A 27,806-nucleotide genomic window follows, 5' to 3' on the forward strand; every position below is an offset into this window, starting at 1 on the left:
TCACAGAACACTCATTGAAGACAGTGACTTGTATTTTTTTTATTGCATTTTACTTATTTCGTGTCTGAATGTATATATGTGTGCACGACATTGCCACACTGCATGCGTGGAAGTCAGGTGACAACATGTAGGATTCTAGACTCTCCTTTGATCCTTTCGGTTTGGGGGTGGAATTCAGGCATTCAGGCTTGGTAGCAGGCACTTTTATCTGCTGAGCCATCTTCCTGGGGAAAAGGTAGTGGTTTTTTTAAGGCTGGCTGAGGCCTGCAAAAATGTAACAAGGGATTGCAGAGATGATTCAGCAGGGTAAGCATCAAGCCCCCTGCTGTTAGGTGGACCTGACTCCCTCTTCTGTCCCACGTGGTGCACATCTCTGCAGGCAAAACACCCAAACATGTAAAAGATAAATAAATAAAATCCTTCTTTTTTTTTTTTTAAATAGTATGAAAGGAGGACTGGTGAAATGGCTCCTGAGGTAGAGGTGCTTTCGAAGCAAACCCAGAGGCCAGAGTTTGATTCCTGTAACCCAGGTAAAGTGAAATAACTAAACTGACCCTACAACATTGCCTCTGACCTCTACATAAGCATATACACAATATAATGATAAATAAGCAATTTTAAAATAATAATATGAAAGGAAGATAAAGGTACCATGCCAGGCTTGTTGTGTTTTTGTCTTTTAGATTTTTGTTTGTTTGTTTGTTTGTTTGTTTGAGACAGAGTTCTTCCATGTAGCCTGGCTGTCCTAGAACTTGTTCTGAAGACCAGGCTGACCTCGAACTCACAGAGATCTGTCTGCCTCTGCCTCCCGAGTGCTGGAACTAAAGGCACACGCCACCACTGCTTGCTGAGAGTTTATTTTTATTTTATGTGTATGGATGTTTTATTCTATTATTGTTTTAATTTTTTAGGTGTAAGCATGTATATTTGTGCATCCCTCTAACACCCTTGTAGTCAGCAGAGGATGTGGGATCCCTGGAGGTGGAATCACAGGCAGCTGTGACTGTGATGTGCTGTTGGGAATTCAACTTGGAGTCCTCTGGAAAAGCAGCTGGTGCTCTTAACTGCTGAGCTACTTCTCCCACTTCCTCTTTTGTTTTTCTTTTGTTTTCTTTTGAAACAGGATCTCAGTACATATCCCAGGCTAGAACTCGTGATGCTTGTTCCTCCAGCCACCTGAGTGCCAGGATGACCAGCATGTACCATCATACCCAGCTCTCTGAAAATGCTTTTAGATTTTTTTTTGTTATATGTATTGTGGTGTTAGGGCACACGTGTGAAGATCAGATGACAGCCTGTCAGTTCCCTCCTTCTACCATGGGGGTCACAGGGATTGAACTCAGGCTGTCAGGGTTGGTGGTGATCGCTTTTACCTGCTAAGCCAGTGGTTCCCAATCTGTGTGTTGTGATCCTCTTGGCAAACCATTATCTCCAAAGTATTTCTATGATAATTCATAACAATAGCAAAATTACAATTATGACATAGCAACGAAAATAATTTTATGGTTAGGGGGAGGAGTCACCATAACATGAGGAACTGTATTGAAGGGTCCAAGCATTAGGAAGGTTGAGAACTGCTATGCTAACCTAGATCATCTTACCCTAAAAAGATTTCAGGCCAGTTGTGGTGGCACATGCCTTTAATTCCCCAGCACCCAGGAGGCAGAGGCAGAGGCAGGCAGATATCTGGGAGTTTGTTCTAGGGCAGCTAGGGCTATGTTAAAGATTTCATTGTTAGTAAAGCTGACTAGTTTTGTTTTGTTCTGTTCATTTTATTTTATTTTATTGTCAACTTGACAGAAGCTAGAGTCACCTGGGAACTAGAAACTTCAGCTGAGAAAATGCCTCCATCCGATTGACCTCTGAGCAAGTCTGTGGGGCATCTCTTGGTTAATGTGGGGAGGTCCAGCCCACTGTGGATGGAGCCATTCTTTGGCAGGTGGTCTTTGCTTGTGTAAGAAAGCAGGCTGGGAAGCCATGGGATCAGAGCAATGAGGAACATTCTTCTGTGGCTTCTGCTTCAGCCCCTGCCTCCAGGCTCCTGCCTTAGGTCTCTGCCCTCAGTGATGGACAATGATCAGGATGTATCAGCCATATCAGCCCTCTCCAGCCCAAGCTGCTTTTGGGATGCTCTTTATCAACGCTATGGAAAGCTAGGACAAGAGGAGAAAGCCTTTAGCCCCAGCACTCAGGAAGCAGAGGCAAGTGAATGTCTGTGAGTTGGAGGCCAGCCTGGTCTACAGAGTGAGTTCCAGGACAGCCAGGGCTACACAGAAAAACTCTGTCTCAAAGCAAGCAAAGGAACAATGAAAACAAAGAAACGAAGAAAGCTAACACAATACTGCTGTTTTGATTGTCCTGCAGAGCATGTAAGATCTCCTGGAGCTGGAGTCATAGCAGTTTGCTCCAGGGAACCCAACCCAAGTCTTCTGGAAGGTCATCCAGCGCTCTTTACCTCTGAGCAGTCTCTCCAGTTCCTCCAGTGCGGTCTTTACCCCTACAACATGGCCGCACATTAACCAACCTGCTTCAAGGGTTCGTGGCTATTAGTGGCCACTTTGGATAGGGAGAACCCATACATAAGGAAGCAGTGGACTAGTGCCAGAGATTGCAGTTGTGAGGCCTGGGCTGTGAGGCTTAGGTTTTTACTGCTTCCAGGAGCATGTCAACTAAATGGAATTACAGCATCAACTGGCTGAGTCAACAAGTTTTAGATTGAGCATCTACTCTATGCTAGGCGCTGTTCCGTGTTCTGACTTGTCTCCCAGTGGGCATACCCTTGCTCTATGGAGCTCAGAGCCCAGAGACATTTAACAACCTCCTTATCCTGGCACATACCTGGCATTTCAGACTTTGGAGGATGAGGCAGAAGGCTCTCCAGTCAGACTAAGCGGGGGTTACATAATGAGACCTTGCTGAGTAAAAGGATGGGAAAAGTAGTGCGAGGGGTCCTAATACCGGACGAGATGAATAAATGATGTTGGAGCGGCCGCAAGGGTAGGAAAATGCAGAGTTCCCTTAGGTCATGGTGGTGGGGCATGACGTGTGACGAAGACGGTGGCTGGCTTCCGCGCTACGGACAAAATAAGCTGAGTCAGGGAAGAAAAAAAATTCGAGGTGGGGCATTCATTAAGTCGAACCTAACGAAACTGCCACTCTCATGGGTCAAAAGAGTCGCGACGTGCAATTTCATGTTAATTCCGCATACGTAGAAAAGACTGGGCTGTCTTAGCTCGCAGCTCAAGAGGGACCCTGAAGGGCACAGCCCACAAGCTAGAAGGCTGTTTGCCCCGGTCGGCTCTTCAAGCACCCAAACTCTAACGGTTGCCCAGAGAGGTTTCGCGGGTTTCTAGGGTCACACAGCTCAGAGAAAGTCAACCCGGGTGCTGACGCGCCCGGAAGCGACCCTCCGTAAACAAAGCCGTGTGTAGGCGCAGCCCCAGCGGCTGGGCTCGTAGGCCGGCCCAAGGGGGCGGGGGAGGAATGTTGTGAATGAATCTGGGACAGCCCCGAAACTCCTCACAAGGCCGAGCCCTGCGGTCCCCTCGCTGTGATTGGTTCATACCGCCCCGTGATGGACAGCGCCTCTCCCTGCGACCTTTTATTGGATGTCATCTAAAAGATTGACGTGGAGGTAAACGAATAAGCAGCAGCTTCTCGGAGAAGGGTGCGCAAAGACAGCCAATGGCGAGGGAGAGGTAGGGCGGTGAGGGCGGGGCCCCGGCTGAGGAGGCAGCGGCTGCGGAGACGGCTTCATTGTTGTGAAGACTCTTAAAGGGGCCGCGTCGCCCGGCCGGCGGGCCGGATGGAGCCCCCGGCGGCCAAGCGCAGCCGGGGCTGCCCCGCGGGGGACGAGCCCGGGACCGGGGCCCGTCGCAGCCGCCCGGAGACTCTGCTGGACCTCAGCGCCAAGCGGGTGGCCGAGAGCTGGGCCTTCGAGCAGGTGAGGCCCCCCGGCCTGCCCCAGGCCTCACACCTCGCCCCCTTCCCAGCGGCCAGCCCCACCCCCCGGGCCCCGCACCCCGAGCCCCTCCACCCGCTTCTCTCCGTAAGAGGGACACCTGCCCAGAGACCCACACTGCTCCCTTCCTGCCTTACAGTCTCTGTCCCACCCTCCAGGAAGAAGACCCCCGTCTTTGTAGGGCCTACACAAGACACCCATGTATCCCAGTACTCCAGACTGTGGGACAAGAGCAGGGTCACAGAGAGAAGGGCTCTGTGCCCCTCCTCCCACTCCTTCCCCCTCCCTTAAGCCATTCCAGAGCCAAGATTCGGATACATAGGCAAGGGCACCAGGAACCCTTACTCTGTGGCTTGTGGGTGGAGCCCCGAAAATCCCTCACCTCATCTTAGGGTCGCCCAAGGAGATGGGAAGGTGCAGGGCTCCTATCAGTCCCATACAGGCGTCTTTTAGTCTTGTGCTTTGCTCCACCATTCTTCTGGGTTAGGATGGACGGGTTTGGACTGACCGTGGTTTGAACAGGCTCTGATTCATGACCGGAAAATCCCTCTTTAGTCATCTGCCAACTGTCAGGAGCCCAGTCACTGACTCCCCTTCTCCTAGAAACCCTGGTAGGGCCCCTTTGCTTGTTCAACCTGTGTGACATGCACGGAATAACCCCAAACCCGTCTACAGGACTCCCACAGATTTGCCTCGGCCCAGCCAGGTGCTAGGAGAACTCTGGAAAGCTTCTGGAGCACTTTGGGTGTTGTTCTCACTTTGAGGAAACTGGGGCACAGAGAGGTTGAGAAACTTGTCCAAAGTCACCCAGCCAGTGACTAGTCAACTGAGACTGGAACACAGCCTCACATAGCTGTGTTCTCTTCCTTAGAGGCCACAGGGGATGGCAGGATAGCCCTTCCCTCTCGGAAAAACACCCAGAGTGGAGCTATTCTTGGGAGTTTGAGCTCCTTGTTTTAGGGGTCCTGAAGAGATGAGTTTGAGTTTGTTTCATCTCCTCTGAGGCAGTGACGCTGACCCCCTCAGGTTCTGAGGCAGTGATACCAACCCAGTGCTGTGGTTTCAGCATCTCATGTCTCTGTGAGGATGAAATGCTATCTCCATAAGGGACTGAACAGAGGGAGGCCTAGGAACCCGTGTCCTTGATCATTCTTACCCTCACTCAAATCTAACTTCTTATCCCCAACAAAGCCTGAGCTGTAGGAGGGCTTTACCCCAGACCCTTGGGACCTGGCTGTAAAAACTTCTAGAACAGTAACTATGAGCCAGGCACTATTGTAAATAATACTATTGTATTGAAAGCTTTTTTGTTGCTGGGGGTTTCATTGTGTTCCTCAAGCTGGTGTTGAACTACTTGGCTAAAGTGCAGCCTCCCGAGTAGTTGGGATTTCAAGGTACAACACCAGGCTTGGCTCACTTGTTTATATTTTATCTTCCCAATCAACATAGGTTGGTTGATTCTTACATTACTGTTTTACACTTGGGAAAACAGAGACTCAGAGAGGTCAGGTGGCATCCAAGGTTGTGCTGCTTGTAAGTGGCAAAGCCAGGATTCTCTCCCAGGTTTCTAACCAACCAGCTTTTCCCGCAGGTGGAGGAGCGGTTCTCTCGGGTGCCGGAGCCGGTTCAGAAGCGCATTGTGTTCTGGTCTTTCCCTCGAAGTGAGCGGGAGATCTGTATGTACTCATCACTAGGCTATCAGCCCCCAGAAGGCGAGCAGGACACCCGGGTGCCGTTCACCCGTGGGCTGCACTTGCTGCAGAGTGGGGCTGTAGATCGAGTTCTGCAAGTGGGTGAGTGAGCATCACCCCATGAGGGGAGGCGGGGAGAGGGGCTGGGGAGCCACCTGCTCTGAGGTCGGTGGGTAATAATGCTGTGCCATTCTCCAGGCACAGCACTGGGGAGGCAAAGGCAGGTGATGGAGAGGCCAGCCTGAGCTACACAGTAGGATCCTGTTTCAATGGGGATGGGAGGAAAAGGTACTACAGGTAGGCATATAGGAGACCTCAGAGATCAGGACTTAGGGGCGCCTCAGGGTGAGGCAGGTGAAACAGAAAGTGCGAGTAGAAAAGGACCAGGCATTGGCAGGAGGACCCAGGTAAGGGAAGAGAACTGAGATGGAGTTCATTCTAGATCTGGAACTGAGGTGGGGGTGTCCTATAAAAATTGAGACAATCTTACGATTTGAGCTTCAGGCTGAGCTTGCAGACAGTATTGTGAGCTGAAGGTAAAAGGCAGACTTCAGACAGCTGAGCTGAAGAATGGAAGAAGAAGTGGGGAGACAAGAAGGAACAAAGGTCCCAGGGAGGGCTAGGGGGCTAACCATCGGAAGGGAAGTTCCCGATCTCACACAGAGGGCATCTGTGATGCAGTGGTGTATGCCAGCCCAAGGCAGGATATAGTGGTACAGACCTGTAACCCCAGGGCTCAGGAGCTGGGACCAGAGGGTCTGGAGGTCATGACCAACCTGGACGAAACAGTGAAACCCTGCTTCGAGAAACCAGTGTGGTGGCACATGCCTGAGGTAGATGGAGCTCTGTGAGTTCCAGGCCAGCTAAGGCTTCATAGTAAGATCTTGTCTCAACAACAAACAGAATGATCATAGGCCTCAGTGATCCAGGTAGAAGCTGGTCACACAAATTCAGGGACACAGAGTTTGAGGCTGAGGCAGCAATGTCCTGAGAGAGATTGTGATCAAAGGTTTGCAGCCATGTGTAGAACAGTAGAGTGACTATAGTTGACAAAAATTTATTGTGTATTTTATAAAGAACTAAAAGGAAGAAGATGGTAGCTTCCAAACACAGAAGTAATCACTGTTCAAGGAGCAGGAAAAGCCAGTTACCCTGTTCTGATCATCATGTGTTGTATACCACATTGAGTTACCACACTGTACACCATGAATGTATACAATTATTGAGCGCTGATGAGAAAATGGCTTAAGTTACATATGTGTGTGTATGTGTGTTTATACATATATATATGTGTGTGTGTGTGTGTGTGTGTGTGTGTGTGTATATAGCACCGATTGAACAACAAAATAAACAAAAGCTAAGCCCATGAGGGGTGGGCTCAGAGCTCAGGCAGTGGAGAGAATTCAGAAACCTAGGATCAGCTGTCAGAGTTGACATCACACCTCAGGACTCTAAGTCAGGCTTAGGAGCAAAAGTTAGAGCTGGAGAAAGCAAACTCTAAACTTCAGCCAGTGGACCTAGTAGTTCTGAAGTAGAAGGAAAGAAAAGGACCAGAAAAGGCTGGATTTGGGAAAATGGAGGAAGATGAGGGAAAAGGCTTTAGGTCTAGCATGGAGCTTAGAAGACGACCAGTAATGATTGAGCCAAAGCATGATTAGGACTTTATCCTTGGTTGCTCATTATAACTACTCATGGTTCAGCTGTGGTGACCCTGTGTGGCAGCCTTTATACCCCTTCACCTGGGCATAACCTAGCCATAGGCCCCATGGTCACCCCTGGTATGAGGAAGCCATTCCTTGCATGACACAGGTTTCATCAGGCTGCCCAACCAGTCGGATGAGCGTGACAGACACCCAGGACTGCCCAGGACTTGCTCCATCATCCCCTTGTCCTCAGGTGCCACGGGCCTTCGGGATGTTCTCAGGAAGTTTAGAGCTTTGGAAGCTTGGTTGTAACCACAGCAACCCAAGGGCTGGTGAAAGCATTTCAAACATTGTGTCAACACTGCCAATACTATTTATTGATCATTGGAATAGGGACAGAGAAGCTTACTTGGTGAAGTGCCTGCTGTTCAAGCATAAAGACCTGAGTTCAGATGCTCAGCATCCATGTACAACCCTGGGGTGGTATTTCATGTCTGTAAACCCCAGCACTAAGAAGACAGAGACAAAAATCTCCATGGCTAGCTTCATGTTCAAGGAGAGAATGTGTTTCAGAAAATAAGGTGGAGGCCAGCATAGTTGCTCACACCTTTAATCCTGGCACTCAGGAGGCAGAGGCAGGCGGATCTCTATGAGTTTGAGGCCACCCTGTTTTACATGGTCAGTTCCAGGACAGCCAGAGCTACACGGAGAAACTATGTCTAAAAATAAACAAACAAACAAACAAACAAACAAACAAAGTGAAGAACAATGAGGCAACCCCCCCCCCCCAAAAAAAAGAATAAGGGTTTGTTTGTGACTTAACTCTATGTCAAACCATTCTAAATGCTTGCCATGAGTAATGCTTGTCATGTAGTTATTAGACCTCCTGGGGAGAGCATTGTTGCTGCCTGTGGACAGATGGTGAAAACTGAGGGAGGCATGGGTGATTCGCACTCAGTTTCTCAACGGGGCTGTGCATCCAGATCTTGCTGGGATGATACAGTCTCTACTGTGTGTGTTTTATCTTAGGGTTCCACCTGAGTGGGAACATCCGAGAATTGGGGGCCCCCGGAGAGCCAGAGCAGGTCTACCGTGTCTCTATCAGCTTTGACCGCTGCAAGATCACATCTGTGAGTTGTGGCTGTGACAACCGAGACCTCTTCTACTGTGCCCATGTGGTAGCACTGTCCCTGTACCGCATCCGTCACGCACGCCAGGTGGAGCTGCGGCTGCCCATCTCAGAGACTCTGTCACAGATGAACCGTGATCAACTTCAAAAGTTTGTGCAGTATCTCATCAGCGCCCACCACACTGAGGTGCTACCCACCGCCCAGCGCCTTGCTGACGAGATCCTCCTGCTGGGTTCTGAGATCAACCTGGTTCATGGTGAGTGCAGGAAAGGAGGGACTGTGATGCAGAGGCCATCGTGCCCTGCTTCGGGGGGTATCACACATCTAGAAAGAGGTACATCATGAGGTGTCTGACCCTAGGGCACCCAAACAGTTAGAAAAAAGGAAGGTGTGGTGGCTCTGGCCTGTCATCTCAGAACCAGGGAGGCTGAGGTGGATTGGAACACCCTGCCTCATGTTGAGAGAGAGACATGAGGCAGTGGGCAAGGGAAGAAGGGTTCAGCCCCAGTGTGAGGTGCTCCCACACAGGAATCCCAGGGTAAAGGCTTAAGGTGGGTATCATGATGAGGCATGGATGGATCTGGGAGATGTTGGGAAGGAGGGTATGCTGACGTTTGTTTGGCTAGAATTGTAGGAAGGTAGCAGGTAGATGAGTAGTGGGTGGGAGCTAGGGTGGGTCATGGGGTGCTGGGTGGGTTCTAGGAGGTTATCATTAGGGTAAACTGATGTCATGGAAGAATTTTGGGGTGAGCAGATGGGTAGCTGAGTCCAGTGGCAGGTGAGTGGGGCTGGCCATTGGAGGAGAAGATGGGCAGCTAGGTAGAGATGGCTTTTATGGGACTCTGAAAGGCCAGTGAGTACCCAGGCATGGTGGCACACACCTTTAATTCCAGCTCAGGAGGCTAAGGCAGGTGGATCTCTGTGAGTTTGAGGCTAGCTGATCTACGTAGTGAGTTCAAGGACAGCCAGAACTATAGAGTGAGACCTGTCTTATATAAAAAAAAAAAAAAAAAACAAAAAAAAAACAAAAGAAAGAAACCTAGACAGACAGACCAGTAGGTGCATACACCAGGGACTGATGGTAGGTATTCTGGGAGGAACATGTAGGAGTGATGGGCTTGAGGGGAAACATAATTTGTGAACCAGCTCAGTGGTTGGGCAACATGGCTGACTGGTGGATAAATAGGAGGGTGGGTATTTTGACTGGGAAGACAAGTAGAAAGGTGGGCAGGTGGGGTCATGGGATGAGCATATACATTGTAGGTGGATTGGAGGCAGTGAAGTAGGCGGTATAATGGATGTGGGTATGGAGGAACTGGTATGGAGGTGAACCAGTGGATAAAAACTGGCTTAATATGGATGGGTGGTATTCTGGTTAAGAAGATAGATGAGTAAATGGATGAATGGCTGGTGTTTTGTAGAAGATGAATGGATACATACAGTGTTTCTGTAGATGAATGAACTGAGTGCCTGACTGACTGAATGGAGGGGCTTGTAGTCTTTGGGACAAATCAGTGGATGGACAGATGGAGAGACCAATGGACAGATGTATTGATGGTTAGATAGTTGAATAAATGAGTGGGTGGAGGGACAAAAGGATTGGTGGTGAGTTCATAGGTGGATTGCTGGTATGAATGGACAGGCACACTAGTGGGTGTTGGTCCTGATGGGGTAGATTGCTGATTTTGGAGGAATGGACAGAGGGAAGATTGACGCCCGCTCTACACTTGTCTGGTCACTCACAGGTGCCCCGGATCCCACAGCGGGTGCAGGCACAGAAGATGCCAACTGCTGGCATCTGGATGAGGAGCAGATCCAGGAGCAGGTGAAGCAGCTGCTGTCCAATGGTGGCCACTATGGGGCCAGCCAGCAGCTGCGCTCCATGTTCAGCAAGGTGCCAGGGCTGGGGGTGGGCAGAGCAGAGGTCCTGGCGTGCCTTTCCCTTTCTTACCGCCTGCTTCTCTGCACAGGTGCGGGAGATGCTGCGGGCACGGGACTCTAATGGAGCACGCATGCTGATCCTCATGACTGAGCAGTTTCTGCAGGACCCTCGCCTGGCCCTGTGGCGACAGCAGGGTGCTGGCATGACAGACAAGTGCCGGCAGCTGTGGGACGAGCTGGGTGAGGCCTAGAACCCGGCTTCTACTCACACTCGCATCTGTGCCTCAGATCTTCCCTCCACTCAACACTGCTAAGTGCTGCCGACATGCTGGCCACCCTGCTGGGTGCTGGAACTCCCAGAGAGAACAAGGCACAAATCTTTGGCTCTACTGGAACTAATATTCGATGGGGAAGACTCATGATTAGTATTATATGGTTACTACTGGGATATGACTCAGTGGTTGCAGGGTCACCTAGTAAGTGTGAGACCCTGAGTTCCAGCTCCAGCCAGTATGGATGGATATGTTCATGAATGGTGGGTAGATGGGAGGATGCTTGCTTGCAGAGATACTTAAGTGCTGCATAGCTTTGTCCCTTGGTGTCCTTGGAAAATTGGTCCTAAATACTCCCAAGACACAGACATTTGGGATGCTCAAGACCCTTAGATAAAACTAGGCAGTGTTTACAGAGAGTCTATATCTATCCTTTCTGTACAGCTTTGTTTTGATTTTGATAGAGTGTCTCAGGATAGCCCAGGCTGACCTTAAGCTCACAGTGTTGCCAGGGATGACCCTGGGTTCCTGGTCTTTCCACCTCTACTTCCCAGGTCACCACCACAAATGGCTGGATTGATTGATTGATTGATTGATTGATGCTGAAAATAGAACTCCAGGCCTCAGGCCTGCTAAACATGTACTGCACTCCTGAGCTGGGACTCAGCTGGCCCTTTGTGTTCTCTAAGTTACCGCTGGTGACTTAAAGTACAAGGTCAAGGCCACAGAAATAGTTGTCATTGTATTGTTTGAAGAATAATAACAAGAAAAAGATGCCTGTTCCTGTCCTGCTTTTGTTCTGTTTTGTTCTGTTTTCTCTGTGTAGCCTTGGCTGTCCTCAAACTCACAGAGATCCACCTGCCTCTGCCTCCCTGAGTGCTGGAATTATAGGCATATGCCACCGTGCCTTCCTGCTTTTTTTTTAATCCTTTCAACCCTCATCATGTCTAATAGAAGCAACAGATGATGGATCCTAGAATCTGAGCTGATAGTTTTAGGCCAGGCCACAACTTAGAGTTTCCCAAAGCTAAACAGTGTCTTGAGCTTTGTTGGGCTCCACCAGTGTAGCAGATAAGCAGCCAGATCTGTCACCAAGGGGCTGGGGCACAGCCAGTGGTCGGGTGTTTGTGTGGCAGGAACGAGGCCACAGGATTGTACATAGGCACTCAGTTATTGAACACATAGGGAAGTATTTGAACAACACATCTATGGGCAATTTTGGTTTTAGATGGTCTCATGCTGTACCCTAGGCTGGTACCACAGTCCTACCTAGCCTCCTGAGTGCTTGGCTACAGGCATGCACAACCCTCAGCTACTCTTGTTTCTTTGAACTTTGTATCATTTGCATGAGTCACAAAATATTCTCCTTTTCCTTTTTAATATTTTTTCCTCACCATTCAAAAATGTGAAAATGTGGCAGCGCTAGTTGGGAGTTCCTATAGTACTAGCACCTTGGAGGCTGAGACAGAGGTGTGAAGTTCCAAGCTAGCCTGAGCTACAGGGTGAGACCCTGCCTCAGAACAAGAGCAAAGACAAATCTTACCTTAATAGTCAATCGACAAGAGATTCCAAGGGGCAGCAGGGGGAGGGAGGGAAGGGAAAGATTGTGGAGGCGGAGGCAGGCAGATCTCTATAAATTCAAGGCCAGCCTGAGCTACAGAATGAATTCTGGGACAGCCAAGGCTACACAGAGAAATCCTGACTCAAAAAAAAAAAAAAAAAAAAAAAAAAAAAAAGTGGGGGGTGGGGTAGAGAAAAAGAAAAAGGAGAAAGAGATAACACACAAACATGGTAGGCAGCAAACCCTGGCTTGAGCCCTGAGGAGCTTACAGGCAGACTAGTGGAGCTTCTTTGCTATACTTCGGTTTTTCTCTCTCTAAAAGTTACATTTATTTATATTGTGTGTATCTATGTTGGCATACCACACGGCACACATGGCAGTCAAAGGACAGCTTTGTGGGGTTAGTTGTCTCCGTGTGTGTGTGGGTCTAAGGGACTGAACTCAGGGCATCAGTCTTGGTGGCAAGCACTTTTACCCACTGTGCCCTCTCACTGGCCCTATTTTATTTCTTTTCCATAAATGTGAGGAGAAACTGAGCTGCAGCCCAGGTTTAGGACACATGCCCAAGCAGCAGCATCAGTTTGTCAGCCTGTATTAATGATGTTGGCCTGGATGCTGAGCCTCTCTCTGTTCTCCAGGAGCTTTATGGGTCTGTGTCATTTTGAGCCCCCACTGCAAACCTGATGAGCGGTCAGGCTGGCTGCAGCTGCTTAGCACATGGGACAAGCTAGACGTGTGCCCCCTGGAAGAGGGCAACTACTCCTTTGACATCCCCAGCCTACAGCCTGCTTTGACCTCTAGAACAGGTAGGAGAGGGGCCCTGCCACCTGTTTCCAACAAAACCATCCCCCTTCACTGCAGCCCAACCTTCTATCACAGCACTGTGCCCCAGGAGAGAGATGAAAGAAGGCCTCTGGCCACTCGTTGTCCTCCTAGCCAGAGGGAGCAAGTGCCAAGCAATGGCACCTGGGGACAAAAGTAATGACACTGTAAGGACAGTGCGATACAGTGCTTGATGGACCTCCAGTTAGCAAAAGATGCAGTGAGAAGAACAAGAGTAGGAGTCCAGTAAGAGAGGACAGTGATGTGGGTATGGGTGAGACAAGTAAAGAAGGAGATGGCAGAAAAACAGCAGAGAGAGATTAAAGAGAGGCAAAGAGACTGAGGAGAGAAGAAACAAGAATGGGCAAGCAGGGAGGAAGGAGACTTCTCTTACTTGTGTACCAGTGCTGTGACAGACACTAGCCCCACTTTCCCTTTGAAGATTTGCTTCAAGAGTTCACATGCATCACCTGCCTGGGGTTGGACTCATGGCTGGCAACTAGTGGGAGAAGCTGGCTATGACTTGACCGCCAGCAAGACCGCCAGCACCAGCATTACCACATTGGGCACCTCTCCTGCAGGCTCAGAGGATGAAGAGGAGGAGGTGACAGGCACCAGCCCCCGGCGGACGGTGTTCAGCCGAGCACTGCAGGCTGGAGAATTGCACTGGAATGACAGCCACCTGCAGAGGATCCTGGCCAGTGATTCCTGTGGCCCCAGCATCACTGGCAACATGGGAGGTGACAAGCCAACCTTTGACCCTCAGGGCCACCCCATCTGGCTGGGCGAGCCTTTCCCTACTGCCTGTGCACGAGTGGATACTTTGCGAGCCCACGGTTACCCCCACAAGGCTCTGCGGCTGGCCTATGCCATAATCAACACCCTGCGGCTGCAGCGGCGGCACCAGCTCGAGAGTTACAAGCAGCAAAAAAAAGGTGCGTGGGGACACAGACTTCAGACCCAGGTGCCCAAGACAAACACCAGCCCCATAAGAAGTCACAAAGAGGGTCTGGATTCTATCCCAGCTCCCACTTCAGTTTAACAGATAGAAAGGATTTTATCATAAAAAAAATACTACTGGTTAAAACTGAAGTGCTATGTGGTGGGAAAACTCAATGGCTCAGGGGCAGTTCCATAGTAGAAGTCTTTGTTAATGTCTGAGGCCTTGGGTCTCAGTCCCAGCAGCAAAAGAAAAAGAACAGAAAAGAATAGGAATTGGCTCAAACTGCTAACAGTATGTATAGCTCTTGGGCCAGTTCCCAGGAAGACACCCTAACTTGCCACCAGAACCTCTTTTTGTACCTTGCCTTGGCCACCCCACCCACAGGGCAGTTGCCATAGAAGAACGATGGCATTCCCTTTCTTCATTCACATTTCGTGCACAGGAGGCTGGGAAATGTCGACCTGTCCAGACCCTGTAGTAGGCAGGTTTGCACTACATGACTTTCAAGAATGGTTGCAGGTTGGAAAGAGACATGTGAGACCCAGACTCAAAAGAAAGGAAGGAAGAAGGAAAGAAAAGACAGGGAAATGGCTCACTAGTTAAAGTGCTGGCTGTGCAAGCATGAGAGTCAGAGGGTCTGAGTTTGTACACCCGTTACCTGCAGTAAAAGCTGGGCACGTTGCTAGGTGTGACAGGCAGGTCACAGGGCATGCTTGGCAGCGAATGTAGCTTAGCAGGTGGGCTCCAGGACTGAAGGGTCACTGAAGAGCCCCTGTCTCTAAAGATAGAGGTGGCTGGAGGAGCACTCCCAACCCTGGACTTTCCCCTCGTTATATGCCTGGGGCATGCACACACATGTGCAGGTACATGTACCTTATGCACACAAACATAGCGCCAATCGCACTGAACGACAGGAAGACAAGCTAGGTGGTGGTAGTGCATGCCTTTACTCCCTCAGGGAGGTAGGGGCAAGTGGATCTCTGTGAGTTCAAGGCCAGACTGGTTTACAGAGTGAGTTCCAGGACAGCCAGGGCTACAAGAAATCTTGTGTCAGAAAGAAAGATGCCGTAACTAAATCTGGAGACAGGAAGCTACTGGCTGGGTTCTCAGCAATGAAGCTGGTGAAATTGAAGGGTATAAGGGAGGAGTAGGCTCAAGAATGGTGGAGTCAGAGCTAATCTCTAGGTGACTCGGGAACAGCACAGGGAGAACTCAGAGGCAAGGGTGCATTATTCCGAGTCAGTGGATGAGTAGCCCTACATGTGTCTTAGGAGAACTTTTTGCCTCTGGGTGGGCCTCAAAGCAGTTTGAGCCTGGCTGCAGAGATGTGGAGGGGGTCAGGGTAGGAGAAGAGAGCACTGATTTGCATGTCTCAGCAAGACGAGGTGGCCCACAGCCTGGCAAGTAGGACCGGGAGACTGTGGGTGTGGGAGAAGAAGCCTCCGGAGCTTGGTGGGGGGGGCTGAATAGAGCCTGCCTCTTCCCTTTCAGAGCTGCTCCAGAAAGGTGCTACTTGCGTCACAAGCACTGAAGGCTGGGTGGGCCATCCCCTGGATCCCATTGGCTGCCTCTGCAGGGCACTTCTGGAGGCCTGCCGCGTGGAGGAGGAGCTTCACAATCTTTTCCCAGGTACTCACCCTGAGAACCCCAGTAGGAGGGCCTGCACCCTCCTACATTATCTGGGCCAGATAATGCAGGTCAGGTGACAAGCTTGGTAGCTTTGGCTGTGCGCCCTACCAGGGCCAGGAGCCAGTAGCCTCTCCTCGAAGTCAGGGGGCCACTGGCCAGGGCTAAGAGACTTGGAACTCTCCCGGAACCTCTCTCCACTACTGTCACCAAGCTTGGGACTGTAGAAGGGGGAAGTGTTCTGGATCTCGGCAGCTGTGGATGTGTCTCCCCAGATTCCGCCCCAGAGAAGCGAAAGCTGGCGTACCAGCACGTGCCAGTGCCGGGGAGCCCTGGAGAGTCCTACCTGGCACTAGCACTGGAAGTGGCGCTGCTGGGGCTGGGGCAGCAGCGGGCCCTGCCGGAGGGCCTGTATGCCCAAGACAAAGTGGTGCGCAACGAAGAGCAGCTGCTGGCCCTGCTGGAGGAGGTGGAGCTGGACGAGCGGTTGGTGCAGGTGCTGCGCAAGCAGGCTGGGCTGCTGCTGGAAGGTGAGCTGGCGCTCAGCCAGCCGCTGTAGCCCTATGGGACCAGGTGTGGGGTCTTTCCTCCAGCTCAGTCCACTCCGCCTGCCTCTGCCTCCAAAGGAGTGTTCCCATCTCCAGGCCTAAATGCATTTTCTTTGTCTTTTCTTATTTATTTGTTTGTTTGTTTGTTTGTTTGTTTGTTTGTTTATTATGGGATCTTCTGCCTGCATGTATACCTGCTTGCCAGCACAGGTCTGTGGTCCAAGGCTACTCTGACCTGTCTGCCTACCGCACTGTAAACCCCACCCCATAGTGTAGCCCCGCCCATTGTCTGGCCCTATTGTCTTCTTCCGCTTTTGCTGTTGCTGCGTGCCTCCTCACCCTGTAGCCTCATTCTCCTTCACCACACAGTGTTGCCTAGGCACCCCTCTTTTCTTCTTTTCTTCCTCTCCTCCACCTTCATCTGGAGCACAGGGATAGCGGAGACTGAGGTCACCCTGTCCCTGTAGGAGGCCCTTTCAGTGGCTTCGGAGAAGTGATTTTCCGGGAGAGCGTACCCATGCACACCTGTGCCCGATACCTGTTTGCTGCGCTGCTGCCCCACGACCCAGACCTGGCCTTCCGCCTGGCGCTCCGAGCCATGAGGTAAGGGCGGGAGAGGGAGTAAAGGGCTGGGAGCCCCAGGCCCAAGCTGGGTCTCATTCTGGCTAGTGAGTCTTCCCACAGCGCATGCAGCAGGGTGTGTGTTTCACTGTTAAATGAAAGTGTCTAATATGATGAACTGGAGAATGATTCACAGCTACAACCGCAAAGGCTGTCCAAGTGCAGGCTTTTCTAGGAGGGTTTGTCTCAGTGGAGGGTTAGGGTCCCACCCTGGGGCGTGACTCAGCAGTGCTAGGCTGGCCTAGGTTGGGGTCAGTGCCAAGCATTGCCTGTATAACACACGTGCTTCTTCAGCAGTTATATTTCTGTTCATGTGTAAAGTATGTCTAGGTTAGTGGCAACATTAAGTCATTCAACAAATGCTTCTGCCACGCTGGACCAAGCAGTGTGCTGGTGGTTACAAGTGCAGCACAAAGTCGGTAGAGCCCAGGCTGCAAGGACTCCTTCTGCCTCATGCAGCTGGTGCTCCAGGAGGTGGGGAGAGGAGAACAGAAAAAGGGGTGACTTGGACAAAAAGCTGCAGTTTTACATGTGGGCTTCAAGGGAACCTGGCAAAAAAATCACTGAAGACCCCGGAGGGGAGCAGAAGGGCCCTGTGGGTGGGAGGAGTGCTCCAGCAGAACCTGGTGGGCACTCTGGGCACACTGGTTCCCAGAGCATCTGCAGGATGACAGCATCATTTTCTTTTCTGTGGAAGCTCATACAAAGGAAGCGCAGCTTCGGAGCTCCCTGTAGGCCTGTGGTCAGAGCCAGCGAGAGGAAGGGGTGACACGGGTGTGCCTACACACACCTCCCCCGTCACAAACTGCCGGGTCCCAGAACATCTAAGCAATACCTGGTCTTCTCTGATGAGGTTTGGTTTGTTTTGAAGCAGAGTCTGTCCTTGAATTCATGATTCTTCTGCTGGCACCTGGGATTACAGACATGCACTACCACACTTAGCTAAATACATTTTCTTTTTCTTTGTGTTTTTTTTTCTTCAGTTTTTTTGTTTGTTTGTTTTTGTTTGTCTTTGGTTTTTGTTTTGTTTTGTTTTGTTTTGTTTTGAGACAGGGTTTCTCTGTGTAACCCTGGCTGTCCTGGAACTCGCTCTGTAGACCAGTCTGGCCTCCAACTCAGAGATCCACCTGCTTCTGCCTCCTGAATGCTGGGACTAAAGCCATATGCCACCACACCTGGCTTAAATGCATTTTCTTTATTTATTTTCTATGTTGGTTTTTTTAAGACACTGTTTCTCTGTGTGGCCCTGGATGTCCTTGAACTCACAGAGATCTACCTGCCTCTGCCTCCAAAGGAGTGTTCCCATCTCCAGGCCTAAATGCATTTTCTTTGTCTTTTCTTATTTATTTGTTTGTTTGTTTGTTTGTTTGTTTATTATGGGATCTTCTGCCTGCATGTATACCTGCTTGCCAGCACAGGGCACTGCATCTCATTTTTGATGGTTCTGAGCCACCATGTGGTTGCTGGGAATTGAACTCAGGACCTTTGGGAGAGCAGCCAGTGCCCTTAAACTCAGGGCCATCTCTCCAGCCCTGCATTTTTCTTAATAGTCAGCTATGCTGACACAGGCCTGTAATCCCAGCACATTGAGTCTGAGTTGAGATCTCAAATTCCAAAACAAGTTGGGCTACATAACAAGACTGGATCTCAAAACCTAGATAGTTGATACATGGTGAGAGAGGAAGAGAATGATGGTAACGGGGAATATGTAAATTATTACAGTTGGATGGATGATAAAGACTGTATGTACTTCGACACCTATGATCCAACTTTTCCTGCCCCTCACCTGTACTCCCCAGCATAGGCAGTGTTTCACCACTCCCATTTAGAATATCACTTGTTGCTTGTTTCTCTCTCTTTTAGGACAGGTTCTTTCTGGGAAATCAAGGCTGGCATGAGACTCTTTAAGTAGTTTATTTTTGCTTTATATGTATTGGTGTCTTGCCTGCATGTACGTCTATGTCATGTAGGTGCTGGGAATTGAACCCAGGTCCTCTGGGAGGGCAGCAGGGCTCTTAACCACTGAGCAGTCTCTCCAGCCCTCGCCCTGAGACGTTAACCTTGTTGCTTTAGCCTCTGGAGTGCTGCTGGGGCAGGTGTCACCACGCCTGGCTTGTTCCTGGCTCTAGCTCCTGTTCATGACTGAAATGTGGCATTCCTGCCTGAGCCTGGCTTGTTGAAGTGAATGTAATTCCATCCTGTTCCAGCCATGGAGCTGCAGGCAGTAGTAGTTCATTCTCTTATGGCTGAATAATATTCCTTTGTGTGCAGGTGTTAAGTTTTCTGTAGCTGTTCAACGTGTTCCTGTGTGTTGACTTAACATTGGGGCCATTGTGAATTGTGGTGCAATGCACAGCAGGCACCTTGTATCTTTGACACACTGATTTACTGTGGATGTGCGCCCAGCGGTTAGCTTGCTAGGCTGTGTGCGTGTGTTTCTGTTTTTAGATTCCCAAGGAACTTCTGCTTTCTATGATGGTTGTACTAACTCACATGGCAACAGTGTGTAAGCTTCTGTTTTCTTTTGTTTTGGAGCAGAGTACCAAATGCAGGGTGTTGTGCTTACTGGGCAACTGCTCTAATATTGAGCTTAGACCTCAGGACCTCAGTAAGTTCTACTTTCTCCCCATCTTTGCCAGGGTGTATATCTTCTCTGTAGCATGGTAACCATTAAAGTCCCAGCTGTTTTTTGTTACAGTGCTGGGGATGGAACCCAGGGCCTTCGGCGTGCCGGACTCTACCAACTAAGTCTTGCCTCCCCCCTCCCAGCCTCTCGCTGGGAAATTCTAGGTAGGGACAGGAGGTAACAGTGGCGGCCTCAGCTCACTCTGCTTGCTTCTTTCCTGTCCCAGGCTGCCTGTGCTGGAGACAACATTCCCAGCTGGAGAAGCTCACCCCAACCCACTGGACTCCATCGTCAGCAACCGCTTTCCCCGCTGGTTCATCCTCGGCCACCTGGAGACCCGCCAGTGTGAACTGGCCTCCACCATGCTGACCGCTGCCAAGGGTGAGAGCAGTGGCCGTTGTCCTGGTGTTCTGGTGTCCCCCTGGCTGCCTCTCCTTCCCTCTTCCATTTCCTACCCACTCTTACCCTTCATTTATTTGCTGTTTTTATTTTTCTTTTTTGTGTGTATGCGCATTACCTGAGTGTTTGACTGTGCACCATGTGTTTGCTGTGCCACCAGACAAAACGTCCTTACACATAAAAAAAAATTCATATATATATATATATGTATATATATACACACATATATGTGTATATATACACATATATATGTATATATATGTATATATATGTAATGATTATATATGTATATATATGTAATGATTATATATGTATATATATGTAATGATAATATATATATGTAATAATATATATATATATATATTATCATTAGAACAACTTTATTCAGAGGTTTGGGGAAAGGTTGGAGAAGTCCACACTGTCTGCTCTCCTCTGCAGGGAAGATCTTAAGTCTCCCATCGCTAAGAGCTAAAATAATATATTTTTAAAAGGTGCACAGTGCCTGAGGAATGACACTGGAGCTTGACCTCTGGCCTCCACATACATGCATGTACACATCCACACTCACATGATCACATACAACATGGACAGTAAACAAGGAGACGATCAGTGCACAAAGAAGGTACCGGTGTCACATGGGACACTAAAGCAGGCAGCTGTGTCTTTTTTCCCATGGTGCTGAGGGTGGGACTAGGCCTTGTGTAAGCTAGGCCAGCACTCAGCCACTGAGCCACACTCTTGCTCAACCTGCTGGATGCTTCAATACAGACCCATATGAGGGCAGAGCCATGCTTGTGCCGCAGTAACAGAGTAACAGAAGCTGGGCAGCTCAAGTGTGATTCTCATAGATTAGGAGGCCAAAGTTCAAGATCAAGGTGTCAGAAGGATTGGTTGGCAGTGAGGGTTCCCTTCTTGGTTTACACAGACACTCCTTAGTGGAGGCAGTGGGAGACTGAGGAAACATAAAGTTCTTCCTTGTCCCTGAAGGGTACCCAACCCCTCACAGGGCCCACCCTCTGACCTCATCTAGCCCGGTTGCCCATCCCATCAGAGGTTTCCAACTCAAAAATTTGGAAGGAGACTGGGGACAGTTTAATCCACACTTCTTTCAAGGGAGAGGGGTACAGCCAGTGCAGAGGCTGGGTCACAGCTGTGGAACAAGATTCAATCAGACAGGAGGGTGGGGGTGGGGGTGGGGACTGCAGCTCAATTGTAGAGGCCCTCCCTAGAACCCTCCAGTGATGGGCTGGGAGTGTGGCTTGGAGATAGGGTGCTAACCCAGCATGTGCGATGCCCTGGGTTCCATCCCCAGTACTGCAAAGTTACGGTAATGCTAAACAGAAGACTAGTGTGACTGGGACAGAGTGATAGCAGTATAGAATCTAGAGCAATGGTGACAGCTTTAGTAAAGCTAGCCTCAGGCTGTAGACACAGCTCCTGAGGATCGACGCACAAGGTCGATCTCCTCCCCCTGCAAACACAGAAAACAGCTAACATTTGTGCAGCCTCTTAGAGCTGCCGTACATACGAGGTCCTGTGTGAGGATTGGTGTGACAGGCCATTCAGCTCCAGTTACACTGATGTTCCAACTGTTTCCTCTTTTCCTACTTCTGCCCAGGAGATACCAAGTGGCTGCATGCAGTCCTGGCCTCTGTCCAGCAAAACATCCACTCCCCAGCCCTGCTCTTCAAGTTAGCACAGGATGCTTGCAAGACAGCCACACCAGCCAGCGCCCCACCTGACACCATGCTGCTGGGCATTGCACTGGAGCTTGGCCTACAGGTACTTCAGCTAACAGCACCAGGAGGGTGCTGTGGCCTGGGATGGCTGAGTGGGTGCTCTGCCCCTGGGGCAAAGGCTGGCATAGGAGTCACACATCTGACAGTGGAGTTATGGACTAAAATTGAGGTGCTAGGAGATCACTATAGGTTTGAGGTTCATGGTGGGAACCCATCTCCAGGACTGTGATTGAAGATGCAGAGAATCCTGAGGGGCAGGGCAAGGTCTGCAAGCTAATGGGTGAGCCAAAAGAGGGGCCACAAGAGGGGCTGAGGATGCTGGTAGAATGCTTGTCTAACATGTACAAAGCCCTAGGTTTTAGCCTTAGCACCACATAAGCCAGGTATGTTGGTACATACCTACAATTCCAGCATTCAGGAGGTGAAGGCAGGACGATCAGTGGTTCAGGGCCAACCTTGGCTACATAGAAAGTTGGAGGTCGGCCTGAGCTATTTGAGACCCTATCTCAAAAATAGATAGATAGATAGATAGATAGATAGATAGATAGATAGATAGATAAACATTATCTATCTATCCCATAAAGATTTTAACAAGCAAAACTAAATCAGATGCTGGGTATGACTCTGCAAGTCTGTAGCAGGGTATACTCAGTCCTGTGTTTCAGTCCCAGTATAAAAAAAGAAAGAAATAGAGCCAGGGGTTGCCTCTTGGTGCTGTTGTTTAAAATAAAAATCATGAGGCTAGAAAGGTGTTCCAGCAGTTAAACTGATTGTTCTTCCAAAAGCTCCATGCTCTCCAGATGGTTGGTGGTGGTGCACACACCTTTGCTCCCATCACTCAGGAGGCAGAGGCCAGCAGATCTCTGTGAGTTCAGGGCCAGCCTGGTCTACAAAGTGAGTTCAGGACAGATAGGCTACACACAGAGATACCCTGTCTTGAAAAACCAAAAAGAAAATAAAAGAAAACCAACTTTGTGCAGTGACACACACCTGCCATTAAGGAGGCTATGCAGGACCTGAGTTCACAGCCAATATGGGCTGCAGACCCTGTCTCAAAAAAGACCAGACAAATAAAAGATACTAAGACTGGCTTTCAAGGTGGCCTGGTCAATAATGTGCTTGGATGAAAATTAGGTCCCCAGTGTAATTAAAAATATTTTAAAGCTATAGTTGGCTGTGTGTATTGGTGTACCTTCGATCCCAGAATTTTTGAGGCAGAGGCAGGCAGATTCTGCGTTTGAGGCCAGCCTGATCTACAAAGTGAGTTCCAGGACAGCCAAGGCTACACAGAGAAATCCTGTCTCAAAAAATTAAAAACCAAAGACATACATACAGAAATTTGAAAATGTTCTGGAGACAGGCAGAGCCCTGGGGCTTGCTGACCCACCAGTGCATCCTAACAGGTGAGGCCAAGGTGGAGACTGGAGAGCTGGATCACTGGTTAAGAGCACTTGCTGCTCTGCCAAAAGACCCAAGTTCAGTCCCCATCACCCCTGGGTGACAGCTCGCTACCACCTATAACTCCAGTTCTGAGGGATCTAACTTTTCTGGCCCCCAGTGGAACCTGCTCTAACATGCATATACTCTCACATACATACATGCATAATTAAAAACAGTTTTAGGGGAGAACAGTTTTAGGGGAAGACAGGGTTTCTCTGTGTAGCCCTGGCTGTCCTAGAATTCGCTCTGTAGACTAGGCTGGCCTCAAACTCAGAGATCCACCTCCTTCTGCCTCCCTGAGTACTAGGATTAAAGGCACGCACCACCACCGCCCAGCCAAAACCAAAAATCTTTAAAAACAACTACGAAGTGGGCAGATCCTGAGTAAGGCACACAAAGGTTGTTCTCTGACCTCCACATGCACACGAGCGTGCTCACAACCGAAGGGACATTCGTCGTCATTCCCAGGCTCTAATAGCTGTAGGGATTGAGGAGGGGGGAGACAAGAACGGAGAGAAGGGACCCATGTGGCAGAGGCAGGTTCGGGCCTGGAGCCTCAGGACAGGCAAATGTAAGAGGTTTCTTTAGGCTGCGACCCACAGAGGACAAAGGCTGGTGGTCGAGTGCTTTGGCTAAAGGGAAGAATCTTCTGACTTGAGGAATGGAACTTTCTAGAAAGAGGGGTTGGTTGGTTCATTACAAGTGGGATTTTGAGAGAGAACTTAGACCAAAGCAGTGGTGGTCGGCATTACTGCAGAGATACTCACCACGCAGTAGATTCTCCTTCAGGGTTCATTTTTATTTCTGTGTATAGATGTGTGTCTGTATGTACATTCAGATGCTCTTAAAGGCCAGAAAAGAGGCCATCCCTTGTGCTGGAGTTGGGACATGGGTTCTGGGAACTAAACTTGAGTCTTCTGGGAGAGCAGCAAGCATGTGAACCTCTGAGCCAGCTTTCTAGCCCCTGATCTTTGCTCTTCATGGATACTGAGGGTCAAACTCAGGTTCTCATGCTGGCCTAGTAAGTACTTTAGTAAATGAGCCATATTTCCAGTTTTTCTAGGCAGGGTCTCTCTGTGTAGCTCTGGCTGTCCTAGAACTAGCTCTGTTGACCAGGCTGGCTTTGAACTCAGAGATCTGCCAGCCTCAGCCTCCTGAGTGCTAGGACTAAAGTTGTCTGCCATCACGACAGGTTCATTTTTTAAAATATATTTTTAATTATGTGTGAGTGTGTGTGTGTGTGTGCATGTTCGAGAGGACTTGTGCTGTGTGTATGGATATGTGCATATATGTGTGGGTGCCCTCAGAGGCATCAGATCCCCCACCCTTTGCAAGAGCAGCAAGTGCTCTCAATTACCGAGCCCCTTCTCCCAGTCTGTTTTTATCCCTGTCTCACTGAGCTAGAAATTAGGGCCAGAGAGATGAGGATTCTCAACAGCTCTGCCTCAGCAGCTCAGCCTCCAGCCTCCAGCCTCCTTGGGCCTAAGCCATCAGCAGGACTCTGAGGACCCACCATTCCCTTTCCCTTCAGGTGATGCGGATGACACTGAGCACAATGACTTGGCGACGCAGGGAGATGGTGCGATGGCTTGTTAGCTGTGCCACAGAGATAGGTGAGTGCCTGCAGGGCCGCTGAGGAAGCCACACAGCCACCAGAAAAACTGGCCCTGCCTGGCGTGCTGTGCAGCCCTTTGACCCCAGCACTCGGGAGGTAGAGGCAGGGAGATCTATGGGTCTGAGGCCAGCCTTGTCCATATAGAATGTTTCAGGACAGCTAAGGCTTCATAGTAAAAATTCTTCCTAAAAGCAAACACATAAAAATAAAACAAAAGCAGGCCCTTCCTTGTCTGTTGCCAGCTCTAGGCCAGTGTGGAGGAAACCACAGGTGGGGTGGTACCCAGTCTGGTGGTTGGCCAGGCTTAAGTAGTTAGGAGTTGGGAGGAGGCTCCAGATGCTAGCCACCACTGTGGTTTCCACTCAGTCCAGCCGCTCCTGCTCCTTTGAAAAAGGGAATTTATTCTATCCAGACGTGGTGGTGTGCCTAGAACCTGAGCACTGAGGATGTTAAGTCAGGAGTACCCGCAGTATAGACACCCTGAGCTCATAATGAAGCCCTGTCTGAAGACTCCATGGGCTAGAGGTGTGGCCCAGCAGTAGAGTAAGTGCTTGACAGGGACAAGATTCCTAACCTCATCCCCCAAGTGCCAGTAGTTCATTTGATAGAGTGCAGGGCTAGCATACCCTGGGCACATGACTAATCCTAGCATGTGGGGGGTGGAAACCGCAAGACCAAAAGTGGATCCTTAGCCACAGAGCAACCTTAAGGTAAGCCGGGACTGTAGGAGACCTTGCCTGTTGTTTTTTAAATTAATTACTTAATTTTATATGTATGGGTGTTTTGCCTGCATGTGTATCTGTGTGCCATATATGCACCTGGCACCTGTGGAGGCCAGACGATCCCTTCGAGTTAGGAGTGGTTGTGTGTCACCACATAGGTGCTAGGAATCAAACCCAGGTCTTCTGGAAGGGCAGCCAGTGCTCTTAACCAAACATCTCTCCAGCCCCATGTGACCTTGTTTTTAAAAAACCAAAAACAACCAGCTGGTCATGGTGACCCACATCTGTCATCCCAGCTCTCAGAAGGTGGAAGTAGGTGGCTCTCTTGAGTTTGAGTCCAAGTAGAGCTGCACAGTGAGGACCCCTCCAAAAAAAGTCTGCCTGGTGAAGCTGGACGGTTTCAGGGCGGGATGGGAAGTGGCAGGGCCTTGCTGCACACACGCACACTCTGCTCTGCTTCCTCTCCCTGTACCTAGGCCCACCAGCGCTGATGAGCATCATGAAGAACTGGTATTCCTTGTTCACCCCAGTGGAGGCAGTCACCATAGTGGCAGTGACAGGCACTACGCATGCCACTTTGCTGCGGCTGCAACTGGACACGACCGGGAGAGAGGAGCTCTGGGCCTGTGCCCGCACCTTGGCGCTACAGTGTGCCATGAAGGATCCCCAGAACTGCGCCTTGCCAGCCCTGACCCTGTGTGAAAAGAACCATGCGGCCTTCGAGGCCGCCTACCAGATTGTGCTGGATGCTGCAGCCGGTGGCCTTGGCCATGCCCATCTCTTCACTGTGGCACGCTACATGGAGCATAGAGGCCTGCCTTTGCGGGCCTACAAGCTGGCCACGCTAGCCTTGGCACAACTCAGCATCGCCTTCAACCAAGACAGCCACCCCGCGGTCAATGACGTGCTGTGGGCCTGCTCACTCAGTCACTCGCTGGGGCGGCATGAATTATCAGCCATTGTCCCTCTCATCATCCGTAGCATCCACTGTGCACCCATGCTTTCAGACATCCTACGGCGCTGGACGCTCTCAGCACCTGGTCTGGGCCCACTGGGAGCCCGCAGGGCTACCAAGCCACTTGGGACTGACAGGGCACCACTTTGCCAGCTCCTAGATGCTGCGGTAGCCGCCTACATCACCACTAGCCACTCACGCCTCACCCACATCAGCCCACGTCACTATGGTGACTTCATTGAATTCCTGGGCAAAGCCCGAGAGACTTTCCTTCTGGCACCAGACGGGCACCTCCAGTTCGCACAGTTCTTAGAGAACCTTAAACAGACCTACAAGGGGAAGAAGAAGTTGATGCTATTGGTTCGGGAGCGGTTTGGCTGAGGGACTGTAGAAAACTAGGAGCATGGGGATCCCCCGGCATGCCTTCCTGAAACAGGAGGCCTTTGGCCACTTCAGGATTAAGTCACAGAAGGTGGGAGGCAGGAGGTGACACCATTCCAAGTGTGTGCCTAGGAGTATGCGGACAAATGGGAGATCTAAGGATCCGAAGCCATACCACTAACTAGATGCCTGCAGAGGGGATGTGCCTGGGTACCCCATAAGCAAGAAGCAAGCTCTGGCTTTCCCAAACTCACAGGGTTAGCTAGGACTTCCGGAGAAGGGCTGGGAGGCAGAACTTCCCAGAAATTAGTTCTTAAATTCAGTGTAGCAGATCCTCTAGAGACCACCCAGGTGCCTGCGGACTTCACATCAGGTGGTTAAATCCCGAGTGTTTCTCCCTCTCCGCCACAGCTCAGGGGTCCTACCCCGCCGGCCTGTGCTCCTGGCCCAAGCCGCCCAGCACAAATCAATGCCTCACCCCCACTGAAGGATTTTAAGAGGTCTTGGGCCTCTGCCACATACCTCACCCCAAACGCCCTTGTCCAGCCAGGACCTGTCTTCTCTTGGGCACCAAGGTCACAGGGTAGACTGGGCTCAGCTCTCTGCTGCCCAGACCCCACCACTAGTAACTGGATACACAACTCAGGAACCAGGCTGTCCTCCAACCTGTTGTGGGAGGCACAGGCAGGCAGTCAGGGACCCCCGTCCTGTCTTCCTCTTGCTCTACACCTCCGTTTGTTTCCTCACTTCCTTAGTGTAGCCATTTCTGCATCTCTCTCAGGCCCTAGCTGCTCACAGAGGCTGTCCTTCATCCCAGGCCTTGGCCTGGGGAGGAAGAGAAGGGAGGGACTCCACCCCGATGAACCTGTCTTCTCTCTTGTATATTAAGGAAAAAGTTGGCATCATTTTGTAACTTTTCTTTCCTATTTATTGAATCCTATACTGTATTCTTTTCTCTTCGTTTTTTAAAGATTGAACAGAACTTCTTTTAAACTTTGAGATTGGGTTGCATTGCCACACACATACACACCCAGGGCTGGGTTCCATTAACCAAAAAAAATTTCCATGTTGGTTTTTGGGCACAGCTTCCAGAGTGGGACAGGGCGGGGCTGCTGGCTTCCTCCAGTAGCATATTGGTGACACAAAGAGCCAGCTCTCACTGGCAGCCTTACTGCTTTACCGTCTGCTTGTCATAACTTCCGCACAAGGCAGGAAGGACACTTAACAATG

The 27,806-nt window shown here is 50.2% G+C and overlaps 1 protein-coding gene and 1 long non-coding RNA gene across 5 annotated transcripts; one reads left to right on the forward strand and one right to left on the reverse strand.

Annotated features, from left to right (window-relative positions):
- Positions 1–25: 25 nt before the first annotated feature.
- Positions 26–4,487, reverse strand: LOC132656854 (uncharacterized). 3 transcript variants are annotated; one of them, XR_009594627.1, is made up of 4 exons: positions 4,344–4,487; positions 2,839–3,073; positions 1,374–1,442; positions 26–264 (listed from the first exon to the last, which is right to left on the reverse strand). It is a non-coding gene; the product is annotated as an uncharacterized LOC132656854 (long non-coding RNA). The 3 variants fall into 3 exon arrangements; XR_009594629.1 differs by having other exon boundaries at positions 26–373; XR_009594628.1 differs by lacking the exons at positions 26–264; positions 1,374–1,442 and adding an exon at positions 1,460–2,153.
- Zswim4 (zinc finger SWIM-type containing 4) lies at positions 3,724–27,569 on the forward strand. 2 transcript variants are annotated; one of them, XM_021632230.2, is made up of 14 exons: positions 3,724–3,943; positions 5,553–5,754; positions 8,325–8,681; positions 10,171–10,250; positions 10,396–10,546; positions 12,778–12,945; positions 13,543–13,896; positions 15,396–15,533; positions 15,806–16,060; positions 16,546–16,681; positions 19,552–19,706; positions 21,343–21,506; positions 24,435–24,516; positions 25,717–27,569. In XM_021632230.2, the coding sequence occupies exons 1-14, from the start codon at positions 3,806–3,808 to the stop codon at positions 26,574–26,576; spliced, it is 3,240 nt and encodes a 1,079-aa protein (XP_021487905.1). In that variant the 5' UTR covers positions 3,724–3,805; the 3' UTR covers positions 26,577–27,569. The 2 variants fall into 2 exon arrangements, with proteins under 2 accessions (XP_021487905.1, XP_021487904.1); XM_021632229.2 differs by having other exon boundaries at positions 3,726–3,943; positions 10,171–10,319.
- The last annotated feature ends 237 nt before the right edge of the window (positions 27,570–27,806 follow it).

Source organism: Meriones unguiculatus, chromosome 10 (genome assembly GCF_030254825.1).
Source record: "Meriones unguiculatus strain TT.TT164.6M chromosome 10, Bangor_MerUng_6.1, whole genome shotgun sequence".
NCBI classification, from domain to species: Eukaryota; Metazoa; Chordata; class Mammalia; order Rodentia; family Muridae; genus Meriones; species Meriones unguiculatus.

Excerpts from the sequence above, each read along its gene's own strand:
- Zswim4 (XM_021632229.2), top strand. The coding sequence starts at position 3,806 with ATGGAGCCCCCGGCGGCCAAGCGCAGCCGGGGCTGCCCCGCGGGGGAC. Across the intron at positions 5,755-8,324 it reads AGATCGAGTTCTGCAAGTGG|GGTTCCACCTGAGTGGGAAC; the intron begins GTGAGTGAGCAT and ends GTTTTATCTTAG. Across the intron at positions 16,061-16,545 it reads GGCTGGGCTGCTGCTGGAAG|GAGGCCCTTTCAGTGGCTTC; the intron begins GTGAGCTGGCGC and ends CTGTCCCTGTAG.